General features: G+C 35.2%; 1 protein-coding gene across 5 annotated transcripts in view; it reads left to right on the top strand.

The window, feature by feature from the left end:
• LOC120774846 (GTPase-activating Rap/Ran-GAP domain-like protein 3) overlaps positions 1-20,297 on the top strand; it is an 84,935-nt gene that overhangs the window by 7,046 nt on the left and 57,592 nt on the right. For 3 of the 5 annotated variants that reach the window (XM_040104668.1, XM_040104665.1, XM_040104666.1), the window contains exon 1: positions 19,837-20,059. Coding sequence is in view for 1 of the 5 variants with exons in the window: in XM_040104664.1 (XP_039960598.1) it covers positions 8,754-9,184 (431 nt within the window). In the remaining 4 variants the exon portion in view is untranslated. Of the gene's footprint in view, positions 1-8,504; positions 9,185-19,836; positions 20,076-20,297 lie in introns of those variants that run through there. The other 2 variants (XM_040104664.1, XM_040104667.1) reach the window with 2 other exon arrangements.

Raw genomic sequence — 20,297 nt, 5'->3', positions numbered from 1 at the left:
TATACTATATATCATATTGTGTTATGTTGTGGGAAAATTTTTTTTTTTTCAACATAAAAATTATAACATCAATAAGCTGATGCTTTGGGATACCCCCATCCCATATCCTCCCCGACCTATTCTATGCGGCCTTGGTCTTTTTTGAAGCTTCTTTCCTATTGGGATTAACATTTGGTTATTGGTCCTAGTTCATGGATGAAGCAGACATGACTTCTAAGTCATGCACTTTAACTTTTATTTCCAAAACCCAACTGTAATCATTATTTATTATAGAAATTTCCTCGAAGTAACGAAACGATATTTTGTGAATGTTATATTTGACATGTAAAAAGCGTGTATCACAATTTTAATACTAAGAAGTACTTAGCTTCGTTGGAATTATTGATATGCTACTTTTTGAAGAATTTTTCATGTTTCCCCGCAATTTAACATATTGTGACAAGAAAGCACCCGGAAATCGTAATTAAGGTCCCCAGGTAAATGATATTTCAAAAAAATATATTTTGCTAAGTTGGTATGACTGTCCTTAATTAATATGCCAAATATGAACGCGATCTGTCAACCAGTTGGTTTACAGCAGCTGCTCTAGTCGGTACACCTCAGTAGTGCTTTGCGATTTTACAGTGGATAAAAATATCGAACCAAGAATTTGTCTGAAATTTTGTATTTCTAACCAAATTTTATGTGCGGAATCGTTGTGAATGTTGGAAAAGGCTTATGGTGATTGAGTTGTATCAAAAATACAAGCCTTAGCCTTTAAAGACAGCCGAGAGATCGTTGAAGACAGGCTATACTCTGGACGAGCTTCGACTTCTTTAAAGGATGGAAATATTAAAAAATTAAAGTCTATGGTACTTGAAAATCTCCAGACAAGTGTTAGAGAGATGGCAAGAGAGCTTGACTCTCGCGCGTCCGTTCCAATAATATTGGTGGATATTTTGGGTATGAAACGCGCTCATGCTCCACTCGACCAATAAAGCTGTTGCACCATCGCATCGAGCCACAAAAAGTGCTTATGAAAAGTATTTCGAGGAGTTGAAAAATCTTTGGATTATGGATTACTTTAAGAACAACAATATAAATACTGAGAATAATTAAATATGTTTAGTTTTATTTACAATTTCCCAGTCACAATGTGTATGCAAAGAAGGTGTGCTGCATATAAACCATTTTCCAACCCAATAAAAAATCTTCAGAATGACGCATATTGCCTTTTTCGACATGAAAAAATGCTTTTGACACCGTTAAGCTGTGTGCTTATCAAACCCAAACACAAATACATCCGGCAAATAAACAAACACTCAAATCCAAAACTTATTCTTACTTGAAGGACGTGCAAGTGTTTGTATGGAAAATTTACCCAAGTCAAATATGAAAGATTTTGAACTTTCATAGTTTGCATTAACTTTTAACTTGGTTTGTTGGTTGTTTGGTTGAAAAAGGTGGCGTATGAGCGCCGGACCACCGACGACCGATTTAGGAAATCAGTAAGCCCACAGTGATCCCGGGTAGATAATGCTCCAGCTCTCAATCGCGCTTTATTTTCACTCCAACGAATCCACTTTTTCTATTTTCAGAAGGTGGGATCTTAAGTGTAGGTGCCCTGTGAAGGCCACTACAATGTTACTAAGCCCTTTTTGTCTATAAGTAGCAGCTTTTTGTCTGTCTGCCATCAACACTACCCCATCATAATTTTGCAGTATACCTTATACATATTAGTTGTAAGCCAGCTCGCCGCCGTTTCTTTTACTTCTATTACTATATGACCGGGTTCCCAAGTGATATTAACCGAGTTTGTAAAAGTTTAGTTATTGCCTGGTTGCATAACTTAACGCAATGAAGCTCAGTATTAGCGCTACGGATGGCTTTAATTGTTGTTTATGGACTCGCTGGTTAGAGCAGAAGCCTACTTGGCATCTTTTGTTATGTCCATAATTTGGGCCTGAAAGACTTGTAGTAATTTAGTCTGAAACTGCCTTCTGTGTATGAATCACTACAGAAAAGCCCACTGTTGCTGTTTTACTTTTTGATCCGTCAGGGAATATGTAGATTTCGCTATTGGTACTGTCCATCACAGGACCATTAGTCCAATCATCTCTACTGGGGAATGAAAATGATGTGTTTAGTTCCTGCTGATTAATCTGAGTTCATTTACAAGGTCGATTATGATATATGCCCATAGTGTCACCTACATGGATCTAAAATCAAGCATCGAATGGTCCTAAACATTGCCTCATACCTCGCTTGTATGTTTATTAGCCGGATATCCAGAACATTTGTTGAGATAGTTTTCACTGTGCTCGAAATCCCCAGCAAGCAGACCTGTTGCACCTGCTCCCCGTGCTTAATACGGCGATAACGCGGTCCACAATACCACTGCACCACCATATGTTAGTATTTGGCCGATGACACTTGTAATTGCCAGTAAACCATGTAGAGTCGTAAAACCCACCATTTTGAAGCAATGGCTCCTCTGCGAGAATTCCAGATTGGAAGGACATTGAAAGCCCTGCTGTCAATGTATTCTCTCCAGCTTAGCTTTTATTTTTTATCCGAGATATGTAATAGAGCTCGAAAGTACAGTACATCAACGCCGAAAAGAGTGAAGATTGAATTGCGAAATTTTCGTTTTCGTGACTTTACGTCCAGTTGGAGATCTTAACCCTGAATGACACTGGATAAATTATCATTTAGACCCCTCGCTGCTACCGCGACAGTTAATCTGTGTGATTGTCGGAGTTTTTAACTTACTCTCATAAAAATCCTACACAGTAACCTTTCAAACTTTTCCTTAAACTCAACTTAAACTGTTCTTTCATACGACTACATGTACACATATGAATATTATTTAAACACATGAACACTAAAAGAAAATCGCCTGTCGATATTGCCACAACAAATTCAAATGCTAATGACATTGGAACGAGCAAATCATGCGTGCTCCACTTTAGCGGCTTCAAGAAATTCCATATTAAATATGCATGACACGTGTGGCAGGCAGACGTGGCTAAGTGTATTGGATAAGAAGGTAGGCGCGCTCTTCGAAACGACAGAAAAAGTACGAGTTAAGCTAAATGTCAGCAAGTTACATCTCATACATACATTTTAAACGATGCTGTAGGCATTTAACTGTCATTTACAGCAGCCAACGAAAAAAGCATGCTGATGAAATATTCTTATAGAGCAAGTGACATCGTGCTTAGCAGGAAAGCCGAAGCAAGCACAACTTTATCCAGACGAAATATAATGCATTTAACATGAGTGTAAAGTAAGGTAAAGTTGTGCAGTTAATTGTAAGTGAGATTTATATTACTGAAGTAATCAATCTCAATACTTTTGCTTAAATTGATTTATTTCTTCTTATGTTTTCAATACATACAGCTGCGATCAAAGAAATGGTAGTGGGGATCAAAACTGTTAAACTTTTTTAATTGTTATCATTTTTATATAGTGTTGGCTGCGGTTGCTTCGCAAATGTAAAATTACTCAATTTTTTCGAAAACAGCATCGTGGTAACGTCTGTGAAACAATGTTTCCGACTACCAGAATGTCATGAAACGTATTATTACTGGCGATGATTCTGAGATTTATGTTTACCACCCAGAAGCAGACGATAAATTTGCCAAACATCGTGGCAAAGATGTGCCTAATTCGAAATCAAACACGTCAAAGTAGGTCAAAAATAAAAGTTGTGTTGACAGTTTTCTTTCATTATCGAGGTTTGCTGAACTCCGAATTCCCTCCGACCGGCCAAACTGTCAACAAAGAATACTATTTGAACGTCATGCGTCGTTTGCGCGAAGCTGTTCGTAAAAAGGGATACGAGTTATGCGCCGCTTATGCACCGTCGCACACTGCATTGATTTTGAGCTCCGTGTGACTTCTGGCTATTCAGCTATCTCAAACGATCGCTCCGTATAAACTGTTTTGAGTCAATTGAAGACATTAAACATGAATTGCTTCGCGCATTGAAGACTATTCCGGAAATTGTCTTTAACAACTGTTTCAAGGATTGGAAAAAAACATTGACTTAAGTGTATTGGGCCGAAGGGTGATTTCTTTGAGATTTCTTTTAAGACGTCGAAAAATATGACACAAAGCACCTCACTTTTTATTCAACGCAATAAGAATACCTTTCATATGTAGATTATTGTAATTATTTTTTCCTTTTTAGTTTCTTGTGCTCTAAAGGCGTGCTTTATAGTTTTTTTAAACTATATTTATTTTGTTCACCATTTAAAACATGGTAACTGTGAATGGTTCTATTTATGCGTATTAAAAATTATCTTCTATATGGGCGGGATATCAAATTATTAACCAAGTTTCCTGCTCGCTACCACTCATAACTCATTACGGCCGGGCACCCAATTTTTCGGGAACGACCTACTTAAATAAGAGCTATCTCCTCTTTAGCTTCTGTCAAACCTGTCTATGGGAAAACACAAAGGGTACAACATGTTTTGAAACATCTAAGTCCCTATAGTTTTTACCAGTAAACTGAAGTTTCAAATTTTATGACATGAATTCACAGCAAATTTAGTCAAATTCTAAGCTACTCCTGATTTAATTTTCAAACGCGATATTTTAGCATCCTCCCTACAAATCTTTAAATGCCTAACAAGACATATTAGCATACATCGCATCGGCACATATAAAATTAAACAAAATTTTAAATGAGAGTACTGTTGTGTCAGTTGACTCTATCGCAATTCCACAGGGCAATATGAATTTTCGTTTTAATAAGCTCTGAAATGATTTCAAACGGAAGTGTGTTTATATGTTCATGCAAACGCTAGTCTTTTCTCTCATAAATACCGCGAACATTTAGGCCACGTCTGTCGTTTTCGAGGCTATCTTTTGTTGCCTCTACGCTAAACGGTTATTACTGACTTGTACTCGTATATATATATATATGTGTGTACATATATACTACTGAATTTATTGTACTATTGAGTGTTTACAAACACCAATAATGTTTAGTGAAATAAAGAGATGATTTTTCATTTGCGGAAGGCTGAAAAAAGAAGATCACACAAAGTCCATGAAAATTAATTCCAGCTGCAACCAAATATTACATACATAAATGTACATGCATGTTATTTAACAATATACTTTTCTAGTATTTACTTTAAAATATTGGAAAGATGTTTGAGGTAGTTTCATTTCCAAACTATCAAATATACCTCTCAATTGACCATCAAGTAGATAATGACGCAAATTTAAGTGCTGGCTCAGAAGAAAATTCGTGAAAAATATTCAATATTTGAACAGAAAAGAAAATCATCCTTTTCATCTAAGCTACTGTAAGAAAATTATAAAAATTTTATTTATGATGATTATTTTAAGCGATTTTTTAATTTCAATAGACATGGGTTTTAGGTAGAAGAATTTTGAGGAACATCTTTTAAGATTATTAATTAAGTAAGTAATAATTCTGAAAATCAGTGTTCAAGAGCTTTCAGTAAGTACTTGTTAAGATCTACATTTGTAAAACTTTTCATTTATTTAATGTTGTTGTAAAAAGTTTACCTTAACTTTAAAATATACCTCAATACAATGAGGGGACCGTATTATTGGGGACCCTATCAATTGGATAGTACACCTATGGACTACGCACTGGTTATACAACCAATTTATTAAGCAGTAGTCAAACATTGTTGTTATTCGCTAAACCCGTTTGTATGTATGTGAACACGAAATACGAAAAGCAAAGAAAGCTTCAACACTCACTCTGTCATACACGATGGTTTCGAGTTGCATTTGACAGATTTCGTTAAACGCACATGTGTCTTTAATTACTTACCACGTCGCTCAGTGGTGCCGCTTCATACAATCCGCGGCAAAAAATAGAAGGAATCGAGGTAGGGCTTTGAAATTTGGCACACATCTCTCATATTGCTAAATTAGATGAAAAAAAAAATTTGTTAAAATCCGCCCACAACCACGCCCACCTCCCATATAACACAAAAATCAAAAATCATCCTACAGTAACAAAATTTTCTACAGTGTAATATTTTGAAAATATAAGCTTGTCCAGAAAAAATAAAGCAAATCCGCCCACAATTACGCCCATCTCCCATATAATATAATCACTAAAGTTTCAATATTTTCGCTGTTACCACAGCTAGTTGTAGTAGATTAAAATGCTAATCACTCATGAATTGGCAGCTAATGGCAGCTGATTTTTTTTTCTATCGATTAAGGAGATTTTAAAGTTTATTTTGGGTAAGTGGCTAACCTGCGCGCTCCTGCGCACAATAGTTATATTCTGTTGAAGTTGTGAAATATATGATTTTTTTGGACCATGAAAAAACATCATATTAAAAAAAATCTTGAAAAAGAAAGTATACATTTGATGATGTAAATCACATCTATAACATTGGTTTTAATAAATAGAAACTTTACAATTGGTATTTTATAGTTAACTTTTGAGTTTTAACCTTTGCAATATTCATCACATTTTTCTGAGTAACTTTGCGTTGATACTTTGTTGGACTTTGAAGCTTTCCCAACAAAAAACCATTGAATATATCAAGCCCAAGTATTCGGACAATGTTATTTGACTACTTCTTAGCTTAAATTGAAAAGATGGTACAAATTTGGAATGATAAAAAAAATCCTTTTTTTCCGCTCTGGCACCACTGTGCGTCGTCTTAACTATTCATTATAGTCTTGAAGATAATAACAAAGGCAGCCTAAACCAACAAAAAAACCTGAAGTCAATGACGAAATTCCATTAAATAAAACTCCAGTACTGAAATTGGATTAAAAAATAGCTTTAGCGGAGATATAGTATAGATATAGTAATGACAAATGAAAGCAGTTGTGCAAGACAAAGGCAGCGTAGCACACTATTTCTTGTCAGTAGCGCGCATCATATGCTGTTTGCTTCGAATTTTCTTGCTGACTCGCTCATACTTTAAATTAAGGACTTAAGATCGATTCTGTAAAGACCTTCACTTGTCCAACACATCGTTCAACTGTCGTTCATCACATGTTCTAATAACAAAGTCGAATGCATAACAACACTATACTCATTTTAACGATGAATGGGAAATCGATTTTAAAACTATGTTTCAAGAGGATTTTATAAAAAAATTTACACATAATTACATAACTGATAAGACATTTCTTTTTGTATTTTGCTGCTATATACGAATCCGCGGCTTGTACATAAATAAATAAACTAAAGAAAACCGCATAAAAATGATAAAATACTTTTATAACACACTGTCTGCCGAAGTATCAACGCAACGGGCACAAATATTCTTAAAGTTATAACGTTGATGTAGGGCAAACCTGCTTTAATTTATTTATTTTTGATTCACCACATTGCCAGCTAAATAAGCAATTTAGAGATTTGAAGTGGAGTGTAAATATTATACTAGAGAAATCTAGTGTCATAACCCTTTAAGTTTGAACTACTTCGATTTACTGCACGCATGAAATCAGGAAAAACTTTCACACAATCTGGCAGCACTATATACAAGTAATATAAAATATATATTCGAAATTTGCTCTTTCTCTGTTTACATTTTGGGAGCTTTTTCGAAGTTTGAGCACATCACGTTACTCATACGCCACAACACGCGCTACTATACAGCACGATTAATAGTATGTAGTAGTGTAACGTAATAAATACATTAAGCACCTTTTTACAGTGTTGCATAAATAATAGCAGCGACTGACTTCTTGAAAGTAGCTTTATTTAAAAATATACTTTCAGTTGCAATAAACAATAATATTCCTTAATGGACGAAATTGTGAATTGAACAAAATTATATTTTTATTTCATTAACTAGTATAAGTTACTACGATATTCAACATATATGTGCATGAGCTATACATTTTTATTACCCGATGATTATTCATTTTATTCAGTTGTGTTGCATTGAAACCGATATAGGAAGTATAAGATTGGACAAATGTTTGCAGGATTGTATTAAAAGTTGACCAAATGCGAATTTTGTGAAAACTAAGCCTTAGATATTCGTTTGTATAAACAAGCAAACGTGCACACCCTTCTGTTACTCCTTTATCTGTACATAGCATTTTTAGAATCTTTACTCGTTAATCACAAAGTTTATATATACGCGAAATCATTAGCAAAGTAAGAAACTAAAGGCGTATCGAAGTTGTAAACATTTTGCACGTGTCAACTAGCAACATAAAAAATATGAAAATAATCAAATTTTCCTAACTGCATTAGGGCATCAAAAAAGTTTCATTGAACTTTGATTGATGAAAAGGCAAAAAGTTTGCACAACAGTATTTGTTTGGGGTCATTTGCCGTGGCATCTGTAGAAATTTGCTGAATATACTGGCTGGCCTTGCTGTGTACTTGTTGATAACAACAAATTGTTTAGGTGAAATTCATTGAGGTTCACTGAGTCACATTAGTATTTACTAACATATATACAAGTTTCCCGACTACTACTAATTGACATATTTTGTTATTGCTCCATTGGTTTTGTTTGAATGCTGGTTTCTGTTTTCTCTTTCAGCACACTAAGTACCTGCATAAATACAAAGTTTTATATTTGAAGCTATAGGCCCAACAGCGCGAAGGAAACAAAACTTTACCCATTAGTCACTTTTACAGTCAGTTTGGACCACCTGCACACGTATACATAAAGTAAATACAAATTGCAAATGAATATCTAAACCAAGTACCTTTTACATACCGATAATAAAGTACTTTCTATAAAAATAAACAAGTGGATAAGTACAATGAACAAAAAATATTAAAAATAATGGAACGTGACGAAAAGCGATCACCCTCCACCACAACAAATCAAACAATAGACGCAGTGTCGGATGCCAGCACGATGCTGCCTGTTGATGCAGCTACAGACAGCAAGCCTAAGGCAACAAGTCCACATACTCCGTCGCCATTACAAACGTTAGTACCAGCGTCACCTTTGCAGCCATTGGTGCAAACATTTACCACTCCGTTGCATCGGAAAAAAGGTCGCTTAGAACGCTCAGAGCGCTTGCAAACTGTTGACAACAGTAACGCTAATTACAGCGCTGCCACTTCGAATAACACCACGACAACGCCAACACCAACATCCTATTCAGCTTGGGAGGCTTTGGTTAAGGAAAGTTTCGGACAAATAGCATGGCCCATTAAAATTACTTCATGGGAACTGGTTGACGACCGAGTGAAAATTGTGCCAAACAGGTAAGTGTTAGCAAGTAAACGAGAATAACTAAACAAAGAAAATATTCGTCCAACATGAGTTTTTAATGTTTCCGCTTTAAAGTATTTTTAAAGAAGGTGGATGTTGTACTACTAGTGCTCACTATGCATTTTTCTTTGCATATTGCGATAATCAATGAATTGTATAATAATTTTTAAGTAAATGTGAGGAAAGGACGTAAATTGGTGGCTTTGTATTATTAACTTGTTGCAAAGAGTACGGGCTTCTCTAACAATTAAGTCACGTAACTCTAAGATAAAAGAGCAATTATTATGTGGTAAAGATTCATAAAGTGATTCATCTTAAATTCATCTGACGCTATGTGTGGCTTAGACCAGCTCACGCCCTTCACTCCTCCTCATTCGTCCAGAATATGATTGACAGAGAAGTATACCATATATGGTACAATTGGCAGCTAGCAGTGCGTAAGGCGAGATCTAAACTAGAGCGCATGAATGGAAAAGCTTTGACACCGGTGAGAGATTTTATTATTTGAGATTTTATTATTTGCACACGTGTTGACAGTTTATAAAGAAAATATTGATTTATGTCTAAATTCATTAAGATACATAAACATAGCTAGTTTAAGGTCAAGGAAAGCTAAATTAAGACATTATAAGTAACAACATTTTTAATACAATTTAGCAGGCGTCTGTATCACTATCAATTGTTGAACAGATTATTATCAGTGGTATTTTGAGGTCTTCCGAAGAACTTTCAGGTGAGCAGAACATTAACCTGTGAAGTTACACAATCTGCATGCAGGGTTGTTAAACAATGCGCTCAGCGTGCAGGAATAAAGTTGAGTTACAGACCTCTGGCTTACATTTTTCCAAAATATAGCGCGGTCAAATGGCTAAAAGATCCCATCGGCTCAAAGTCTTCTTTAGTTTTGAACTAAAAAATTTCAAGAAACCTTTTGAAGATATAATTTTCTTATATAGAAAATACATTTTGTTCAATTTCACTTAATGTTTAATAATGTTCCATGTTTTTTTTAATCCATATCAGTAACACAAATGAAACTAGTAAGAAAGGGCTATGTTCGAGTGCAGCTGAAAATTTCACAGTCTTGCAACTTGAAAGTACCAAAGCCAAGGAAACAACTTAAGGTGCAAAATTTCGACCAGAGGTTCGGAATTAATATATGTATATAATACTATGAACAAAAAATAGTAAGACTTTGTCCATATTTTTAAAGTTTCTCATTTGTTCTTCAAAATCTGCTCTTTCCGATATTCCAACGATCACAGTAAGATCTCTGTTAATCGTCGACCAATTCCTTTATGTTATTAACATGTTGATTATTAGTTGATGTTGATGGCCATCTTGAACGTGGTTCGTCGTTAACGCGTTCATGAGCCTCTTTGAATAATTCTTATAAATAAAAACAATTGCATACGACAAGAAGGGAACAAAAAGGCAGACGAGTTGGCCCGCAGAAGTTCTGTGGGAATAGCAATCTCATGAGTTTCCCTAGTGCTTTAAGAACACCTCCAAAACTCTTGGAACACTAGAAACACATAGTATACCACAGAGCTACATATAGGTGGTATGGATGGTGGGCAGATAAAAAGGCTTCTACTTCCTGGTAAAAAGGAACTTGGTATTACTGTAGGGATCAATACCGGGCACCTACCCATCCCATCTTCAGAAAATCGGAACGCAGAGCATGCGCGGAGCTTCATGAAGCCCTGAAACATTGTCGTTATGAATGCCTAGCCTTCAGCCGGCTGAGACGTGATATATTCCACAGCTCTCAAAGCTCCGACTTATGTGTTATTGGGCAACTGGGATTGAAAAAAATGAGGTATTTTTTATCAAATCTATCGAATTTTTGCATAAGGCTTAATTTGGCTACTACCATGGAGCACAATGCGCCTAAAGATGGTTCAAGTGCGGCCGCCGGCGCTCAAGCGCTCCTGCGTCTCCCTTTTCAGTCAACCAAGCAACGCTAAGTATCAGCAGCGAACCAAGCGATTACTCATACAACATGGTGTACCAGTATCTCCACTAAATGTATCAAAGCGAGAGTGTAACAAAGCTATTATACTCTGAGACTCTCTGTAAAATGCAATGTTGTGGTGGTATAAATGACACCGTTAAGGTTATTTATATTTATCTACAATGTTTGATAAGCAACAGTTTTAAAATATTTTCTAAGCGATTTACAGTTGACATCAATTTGATACACGTACTCGTGATATAACGCACTCAGGAACGCAGGGATTATACCATACATTATATTTGGTTATACTCACTTGAAATGCTTAGTTACATTTACCTTATGCGCATCTGTCAGTAACTGACTTCATATACGTATGAGCCACAATTCCAGATTGGTTTGTTTGTCACAAATATTTCCAGGCTATAAATTTTATAAAAAGTATACCAACGCCGCACACTTTGTCATGCAAACAACTCACCCTATAGATCTTCTGAATTTAAAGTAGCCATTTGTTGAAGATGTGTGTATAGTAAATGATATACCCATTTAAAACGCTATCGGTAAGTTCAACGGACGAAATGGAAGCGCTAACGGAGAAATTTCCTCGCTTAATATGCTAATTGGAGTGAATGGTTACAAAATAATTTGATTAATGCAATTTTCATTCGTTCAAGCAATATCTATCAGCGCTGTAGCAAATGGAGATAGCTGAGGGTGAAGAACGAAAATCGCCACTTGAACATTAATACAGTGTTGCAGGGTTTACGGCAAATATGTTGTTAGTATGCATTTTATCTATGTGACGCTGAGTGAAAAGGCGGTGTGGCAATGTATGCAAATTGGTTGCAATAGTGACCAGAAGCGAGTGTGATTAAATAACGTTGATTAAGTTTGTTATGGTTGGCCGATGGTTGAGTGAGTGTTCCATTTGTGAGCAAGTGACATTTAAAAATAAATCTGATGCATTGTGAGAAATGTGAAGGGAAATGCTATTTCGAAATACGGTAAATAGGTCACTAGTTTATAGCAAACGGTGATGAAACAAAGAGAATGCACTTCGAAAAGTGATGGTTCTATCAGTAATATTTTAATTTTGATATTCACACTGGCCAACATTATGTTAAAGTATCATTTGTTATGGTAAAACCACAACTAAGATTAAGGGACATTTACTTTGAATTTCATCCTAATCTAGGGTAGATAGTATTTCTTAGTCATATCTAGTATAGTCAGACTTAGTAAGAGATAGTATCCTTTATATTAGATAATGATATTGAAACAAAAGTATCTGAAACGTATATATTCTTATATTAAGATTTTCGACTACAAATTTTCAACCCAAAAATTTGCAATTACGTCTACGTACAAGGTCTGTCGCAAAAGAAACAGGACTGTTAAAAAAAAACAAAAAAAATTAATATTTTTCAAAAGTTAAATTTTTTTATTCAAAGTAGTTTCCTTGCGCTTCGATACAGCGTTTAGCCCGGTCAATTAGCATTTCAAATGAGCGTTTAAGGTCATTTTTCGGAATGCTCTTGAGAATATCGGTCGTCGCCTTTTGGATAGCTGAAATGTCCTGAAACCAGTGTCCTTTCATGGGCAAATGAAGTTTTCCAAATAGGAAAAAATCACAGGGTGCCAGATCAGGTGAGTAGGGTGAGTGATTAATGGTTAATATGGAGTTTTTGTCAAAAAATCAGTGACAAGCGTCGACCAATGACACGGCGCATTATCGTGCTACAGGCGCCAGGACCCTGCCTCACGGTATTGTGGTCGAGCACGACGAATGCGTGACAAAAGACGCCTCATAACACCAAGGTAAAGCACAGCATTAATTGTTTGGCCAGGTGGGAAGAATTCACGGTGTACAATACCCTAGGAATCGTAAAAACAAACATTGTCTTTATTTTTGACTTCTGAGGACGACCGACTTCTGATCGTCACAGAGGTCTTCACGACCTTCTTAGAATCGCTTAAACCACTCACGCACATTACTACGGGATAAGCACTGATCACCATACATTCTTTTTATCATTTGAAATGTTTCAGTAAACGTTTTCCCAAGTTTAAAGTAAAATTTAATATTTGCTCTTTGTATTTTACGACCGATGACCAAAAGCTGCTGTCACTTTTTGATCGATAACATCGATTGTAGTTATCCAATTGTCTTAAAATTTTTACAAAATGTCAACAAGCGATCAAACTTTTTATTTCATATACCCACCAATAGGTGGCACCACCAAAAACAGTTATATTTGAAAAGTTCTGTTTCTTTTGCGACAGACCTTGTATATGTGCGAATCTAGAAATACTAAGTTTTCATAAGAGATAAATAATTTTCTGCAAAAATGTATAAATATAAAACAAAGGTTTGTTGTAAATATAAATTAAATTTTAAGTCATACATTATTTATATTGCAAATTTTACTATATTAATTATTGTTTTTGTATATTTTTGAAGTGTACCTATACTTTTCCCACGCATAAAGACTGTTATATATTAATCAACTCGTATATATTATAAATATGTAAATGTGTAGAGTGCATTGTGATTGTGGGTTCCTTTGTGGGCAATAAGCTGAAGGGTGTTTGCTCAGGTTTTTGCAAAGATATGCAAATTAGTTCTCCATTGGTGGTCTTCCTGACAATATCAAATAAAAAACTTGTATTTCGTTCAAAGAAACAGATTAATTTTTATTAGAATTCGAAAGTATATAGCTTAGTGGTTAAAGTGCTTCCAAAGAAAGCGTGTGCTCCTGCAAATTAAATCAAATAATTTATTAATGATGGCATGTAAATATGTGGAAAGAAATGAATAAATAAAAATTAATATTAGTGCTTCTGCTTTTATAAGTTACACTGTGGAGCCATAGCTCCTGTGCTTACTTAGAACTTAAAATACATGTTGCCAAATTCTCTAACAAATGTTTCCGATTCATTAAAATTTAAAATCGCCAAAGTGAATGTTTACTTTCTTCGCGTGTGTACTCGCAAAAGCAGTCAAAACATGTCAAAATGGTCACTAATGCGCAGCGAATTTTTTTCGCCAAAAAATTCAAACAGCCAGTTTTGTGGTTCTACATCGACACACGAAGGAAAAACGTCGCAAACTACACACTCACTGCCGTCATCGCCACTGTGCTCACAACTGCGTCCGAAACAAAGTCATAGTCAATCACCGAAAGCTATCAAGAAAGACAATAACAATTTAACTCAATGCAGTCACAAAAGCACATGCGCTCATGGTCGAGCTTCTTGCTCCAAACCCAATGCTGAAATATTTATTCACAATATAACACAAGTGACAGGTGTCGAAATTGCGGCTGCAGCTGCTCATGCAACCGTAACGCAAGCTACACAAACTGCCGCGGTTATAGCAGTTACATCGGCAGATAGCATTGACAGTGCCGTTACGGTTGCTCGCAAATTCTTGAAAAATGTTCATGATCAAAAGTCACACTCCCCTAGTGGCTCTGGTCGAGCACGTTTGCATTCCTCGACTAGCAGCAGTGTGTCACAGAAAATTGACGAGGAAGACGAGGAGCCAAAGTCGGAGTTGGACGTCTGCTCCAAAGCCCAGTCCATAGCGGCAGCGAATTATTTACAGTACCGTCGGCGCCGCTTCAGTTCACAGCCAAAGATATTTCAACAATGCATTAAGGCCGAACAATATTTTCAGGAGAGAAGGTAAAATTATTCTGCCCTTTTTCGGGTTAAACAAAAGTTTATATTTTTGAAGAAAATTTTCAAACCCTGCTACACCCTGGTAACACCCAGCTCGTTTCTTCACCTAAGGGTCGGGAGTAACACCTAAAACCAAACCAGATTTCAAATCCAGAAAATATCCTGCGTAGGCGTCACTTAAAGATAAAATTTAGGTTACAGTAAGAAGGAATATCGTATTAACATTTTTTTTGTAAATTAAAGTATTGCCAATAAATGAAGTAAGTTTGTAATAATGCCTGTCTTTCATATGAGGATCATTACGAAACTACAAATAAGGTTCCGCTAGGAAAATAACACAGAAGACTTAAAGGAAAGTCGACCACAATTAGTTCATGATGACCTTGATGTTGGTGTTGATCCCTTGTATTTTTCGAAACTAATGCGCATTGGTAAAGAAGGGATAAGTTCTGGTGCAACCGAACATTTTATACTCTTCAACTTGTATGAATTAAAACCAGGGAGATACCTTAGGGTGCGAAACGTCAACCAGATGATCCGTATCCAACAAATTTTATAAGCATTGCTCTTTCAACATGTCTCTACAGAGTAAAATAGCATTGTTCACCTAATGCTTGCCTGTATCACTTAAAACTAACCCGAACTTACCCCTTTCTTACTTCTTAATTTGAATTTCGTGCAAAAACCCATTCGTCGAAATATGTTTTTCTAGGGCGGTATGACTGTCAGTGACATCTGTGCCAAATGCCACATCAAAATAATCATTAGAGCTTAGTATGTCTTTCTAAAGTACAGAACTCTACCATTTTTGCGATGAGTGAACAAAGTAGTGAGTAAACACTACTCCATTAAATTTTATGTTCGGGATCGAATTTCTTGTGCCGAAACGTTCAGAATGTTGGGAAAGGTCTTCGGTGATAATTGTTTGTCGCGAGAAATTATTCAAAAAGGGTAGAGAACGCATTGACAGCGAACCACGTACAGGATGGCCATCAGCATCTGATCAACACTTCAATAAAATAGGAGAATTGTTGCTTGAGAATCGACCATTAACAGTCAAAAATCTTAATGGCATCGTTAGAATCAAAATCCCAAAATTTTTTCGAAAACAACGTCTCGTTTAAGTCTGTGAAACAATGCGTTCCGACACCTGGATGTCATTAAACGTATCATTACTGGCGATGAGTATTGGATCTATGCTTACAGACAGACGATCAATCGCCGCATATCGTGGGAAAGGTGAGCTGAATCCCAGAAAACAACATCAAAGTAGGTCAAAAATTAAGATTATATTGACAGCTTTCTTCGTTTATCGAGGTGTGGTGCACTCCAAATTCCCGCAGCTATTCGTAAAGAGAAGCTAGAATTATTGGCCACTGCAATGATTCTTCGTTAGTATTTTGCCAAATTTTCAGAAAATATCATGCCGCAACAACCGTAATCGGCTGATATACACAAGGCATCAAATGAAAGCATAATTTTCACAGACATTATTTCAAGGTAGTTTTATTAAAGTAAACAATTAATAATTGGTACATTAATATTACATTTTCATAGGTATTTAAGTAACAAATTATAAATTAATATATTTTAGCCCAGAAAAGAAATAAACAATTTTTTTTTTCAACTTTAAAAAAAGGACTCTTAAACGAAAGTGTTCAAATGGAAGTATAAATTTTGAAAAAATACAAAACGTTGGTTTAAAAGCAAATTTAGTAATTAATATTGCCCTTTTTATTCTGAATTACTACACGAAGACGTTTTAGCATGCCTCGAACCAAATTTTCTAATATTTTCATTGGCGCTTTGTTTTTAAAAAGATTATTTCAAATTTGTACGGCTGCTTTTTGGTATTTTGGAGTCAAAAATTAACCACAAATGCTGAAATGGATTTAAATCTGGTGACTGAGCTGGCCAGGCCAGTTATTCTTTACGCCTTCTTCAAAATAGCGAGTAGTCAACGACCATGTTCACTTTTTCCTCATTTATTTTCAAATTTTCGCTATGAATGTGAACATATGAAACAACTGTCGTTCGCCTATCGATTTTAAATACACTACCTACACCAAATTTTGAGAAACAGCTCCAAACCATGAGAGAATATCCTCCATCCTTCACTGATGATTGTAAGCACTGTGGTTTTAAGCGATCAGAAGGTTGACACCACACTTGCTTACGTGTTTTTTAACTCCTTAGCTCGATTTCGAATTCATCGGATCAAATTACTTTATGTCAAAATGTGATTGGCACATTTAGATATTGTTTTGCAAACTCTAGTCCTTTTTTTCCTACTCCAGATATTCGTATTTTCCTTTGCATTGTACTAGTGGAAACATTCAAACCAAAACTTTCGATCAACTCTTGCTATAAAATTTCAGGTTTTCAGGAGCTTTGCTGTGTACAAATCGCTCAGCGTGTATAGAAATTTTGGACTTTGGACCACCACCGTATTGAGTCTTGCATATCTTCTTTCTCTTGGAGTATTCAAAAATCTTTCTTGCCTCTCTGATCGAATTTGAATATTTTTCATATATTTTTTGATACTTTTCCCCCCTCTTCCCATCTTCTACAATTAAGATCCGATTCTCTTCAAGTTTTTTTGTTTTTTTTACTAAGAACAGAACAAAAAATTTTCACTATAACAGAAATTCCCTTAATAAATACAAATGTATTAAGTCTGTAGTAAAATTCAGTTTTGCCTTGTAAGAAATGAAATAAAACTAAAATTATACTTTCATTTGATGCGAACTCATAGGCTCACCAACGAAGACTAATCACTCTCGATGGAGTGAATATTTTTTGCGTCTAAATAATATTTAAGGGGGTACTCTCATGTGAACGCATACATTTTACCACTTTTAGGAAATTTTTTTATGCGACAACAAAATTCAATCATTTTAATTTTTTATTATATTTTTATTTGTATTTTCAAATGTACAAAAAATATTTTTTTTTCGTTCTTTAAATTTTTAATATACTTTTTTTTTAAATCAAAGTAGTCCCCAACAAAAAAAGTAGTTCACTGGTCATGGTGATAGCGGCTGTTCATGTTGTCTGAAATAAAAAAAATCGGATGTATTATTATTCAGTAGTTCTGCGGCTATCGTCCCTAAAAAATATAATCAATTTCATTAAAAAAAAATGACGAACTTCAAAAAAAAGTCCCGAAAATCTTGCTTTTTTCGTTAAAAATCGTTTAAAAAAAAATGAAAATATTTTCGAAAATAAACAATTCTGGTAGCGACGATAACTATAAATGATTAGAAGAGCATATGTAAATTTTAAAGCAATCGGTTGAACACTTTTTTAGGACCATGACAGTTTCAGAAAATGATGATTCGAAAAAAATGCGTTTAAAGTTTCAAGAGCTGCAGACGTGTCATGGCACCTGGTAGACAGTCGCTTACGACACGTCGGCGACTATGAGCTGTAACTTATCAAATACTATAAAATTCGGTCTGAATTTTTCACAGCATGTTTTCAATAGGTTTTACTGTCAAAATAAAAAAAAATCGATTTTTCGAAGTGATTACATGAGAATACCCCCTTAAGTGCAAATATTACTCTAACTGTTTGTTTACATAACGGTGCATCTACATAAAATGCTTTATGAATTTATTCTTAAGCGAAAATGTAGGAAGTAAATGAATGATCTGAGGTAGCCAGTGTACAAGTATATTACATTTATACTTTCATTGAAAGCTATTCCGGAAATTGTCTTTAAAAACTGTTTCGAGAATTGAAAAAAACTTTGACGCAAGGGTGTTGAGCCAAGCGGGGAGACTTTGAGCGGGTTGACTTTTTTTGAATTTTGAAGAATTGATTAAGATTTTTAAAAATATAAAGAAAGTTTTACTATTTTTTGCTCATAGTAATATAAATATGTACTTCATTTATTTTCTTGAAATTGTGAGTAATACGTAATCCGGATTACAATTCGCTTAACCAGAACTAACATTATTTTTGGAGCTGTTCATATTATGTATGAAGTTTGTACAAAAAGTATCCCGAATTTTCAATTTTCGCTGATTACGTGTATTTGATTGTTTTATTGTTTTGTATGTTGTACTTATACTGAATGTGTAGTTAATTTTGATAGCTGTTTTGCTTAAACGTTTTTGGTTCATCTTCGATTTTTGGTTATTCCAAAAAATTAATTAAATAATCTGTGCGAAAAACAAGATTAGTGCGCGAATGCATTCCCAATGTTCACTGTGGCATATGGTGAAGATAGCAAAAAAGCAACAGCGGATTGAGAAGATGTGAACGATGAAAAGTGTCCTGGACGCCCGAGCACGACAACAAAATATGACAACATTAGTGAAGTGAAGAAAAAAGTATTAGAAAATCATGGAAAAGATGGAACGGACAGTATAAAATATTACCTGAAATTTAAACGTAATCTGCCAGAAAGGCCGGGGCTCGGGGCGAAAATAAAATTGGCTTTTGCACCATGATAACGTCTGTATTCAGGCATCATAGTCATGAATAAATAAACACTTTCATAATAAATGCAAAATTGCAACAATTTCACTCTCAATTTTCAAACCACAAAACGAAATATTTAACTACACCACCTTGTGTACAATTATGTGTAATTTTCCAAGTTATTCTATTGCTTTATCAGTTTTCCACACCAGAGCTTTGCATTTACTGAGCTTTTCGTTTAGCTCTTAGCTTTTTGACTGATAAGCGAACTTAAATATTTTCCCGCCATTTAACTGTTTTATGCATACCTACCACAATACACATAGAGATTTTATCGAATAAACATTGTACATGCGCAATGCGCGATACAATCCACCATGCGACAGTTGCGTATATGTATACTGCATACTTAGGTAAACACGAATTTGTGTCAAAAGGCAATTGTTATATACTTCATAACTATGACATCACAATACAGTCCAAATATTCTGTGGATTGTTGACTAAGGTATTACAACGACGCCACTTTAACACTCACATGACCAGACGAACGCGAGCAGTTGACAAGATTATATGTTGGTGAATGGTGCGGAGTACGCTTTTAGGCGCTAAGGCATTCGACTGTACAGAAACTACAATAAATATAAAAAAATGTACACAGTGGATACAAAAAATATCTGTCAAGTGTTATTAATCATGTTGAAAGAGGCCAAATGTGCCAGCTCCTAAACGGTTTACTTGAGCGAAGTGTAACAACATGCCTAACATCAACAATGGGCAACGCGTAGCAGCGAAAAGTAAACAAGTGTTGAAGTGAATATATGCAAATGTGATAAGCGATTGCTTTGCAAGAAAACTAAGCAGAAGCAATATACACACACATTTGTTCGAATATGAGCGTTTGTGTTGAAAAATATATGCAAATTCATGAAGTGTCACAGTTAGAGCGAGTTTAAAAGCTGCCTTTATTTCGAAATGCGGCCAAATAAAAACAAGAGAGTAATCAACATATTGTTGCTCATGGTCAATTAAAAA

The sequence above is a fragment of the Bactrocera tryoni genome, chromosome 4 (assembly GCF_016617805.1).
Source record: "Bactrocera tryoni isolate S06 chromosome 4, CSIRO_BtryS06_freeze2, whole genome shotgun sequence".
In the NCBI taxonomy this organism is placed as follows: domain Eukaryota; kingdom Metazoa; phylum Arthropoda; class Insecta; order Diptera; family Tephritidae; genus Bactrocera; species Bactrocera tryoni.
Note: the sequence above shows the minus strand (reverse complement) of the source record. Positions and strands in the feature narration are given on the sequence as shown.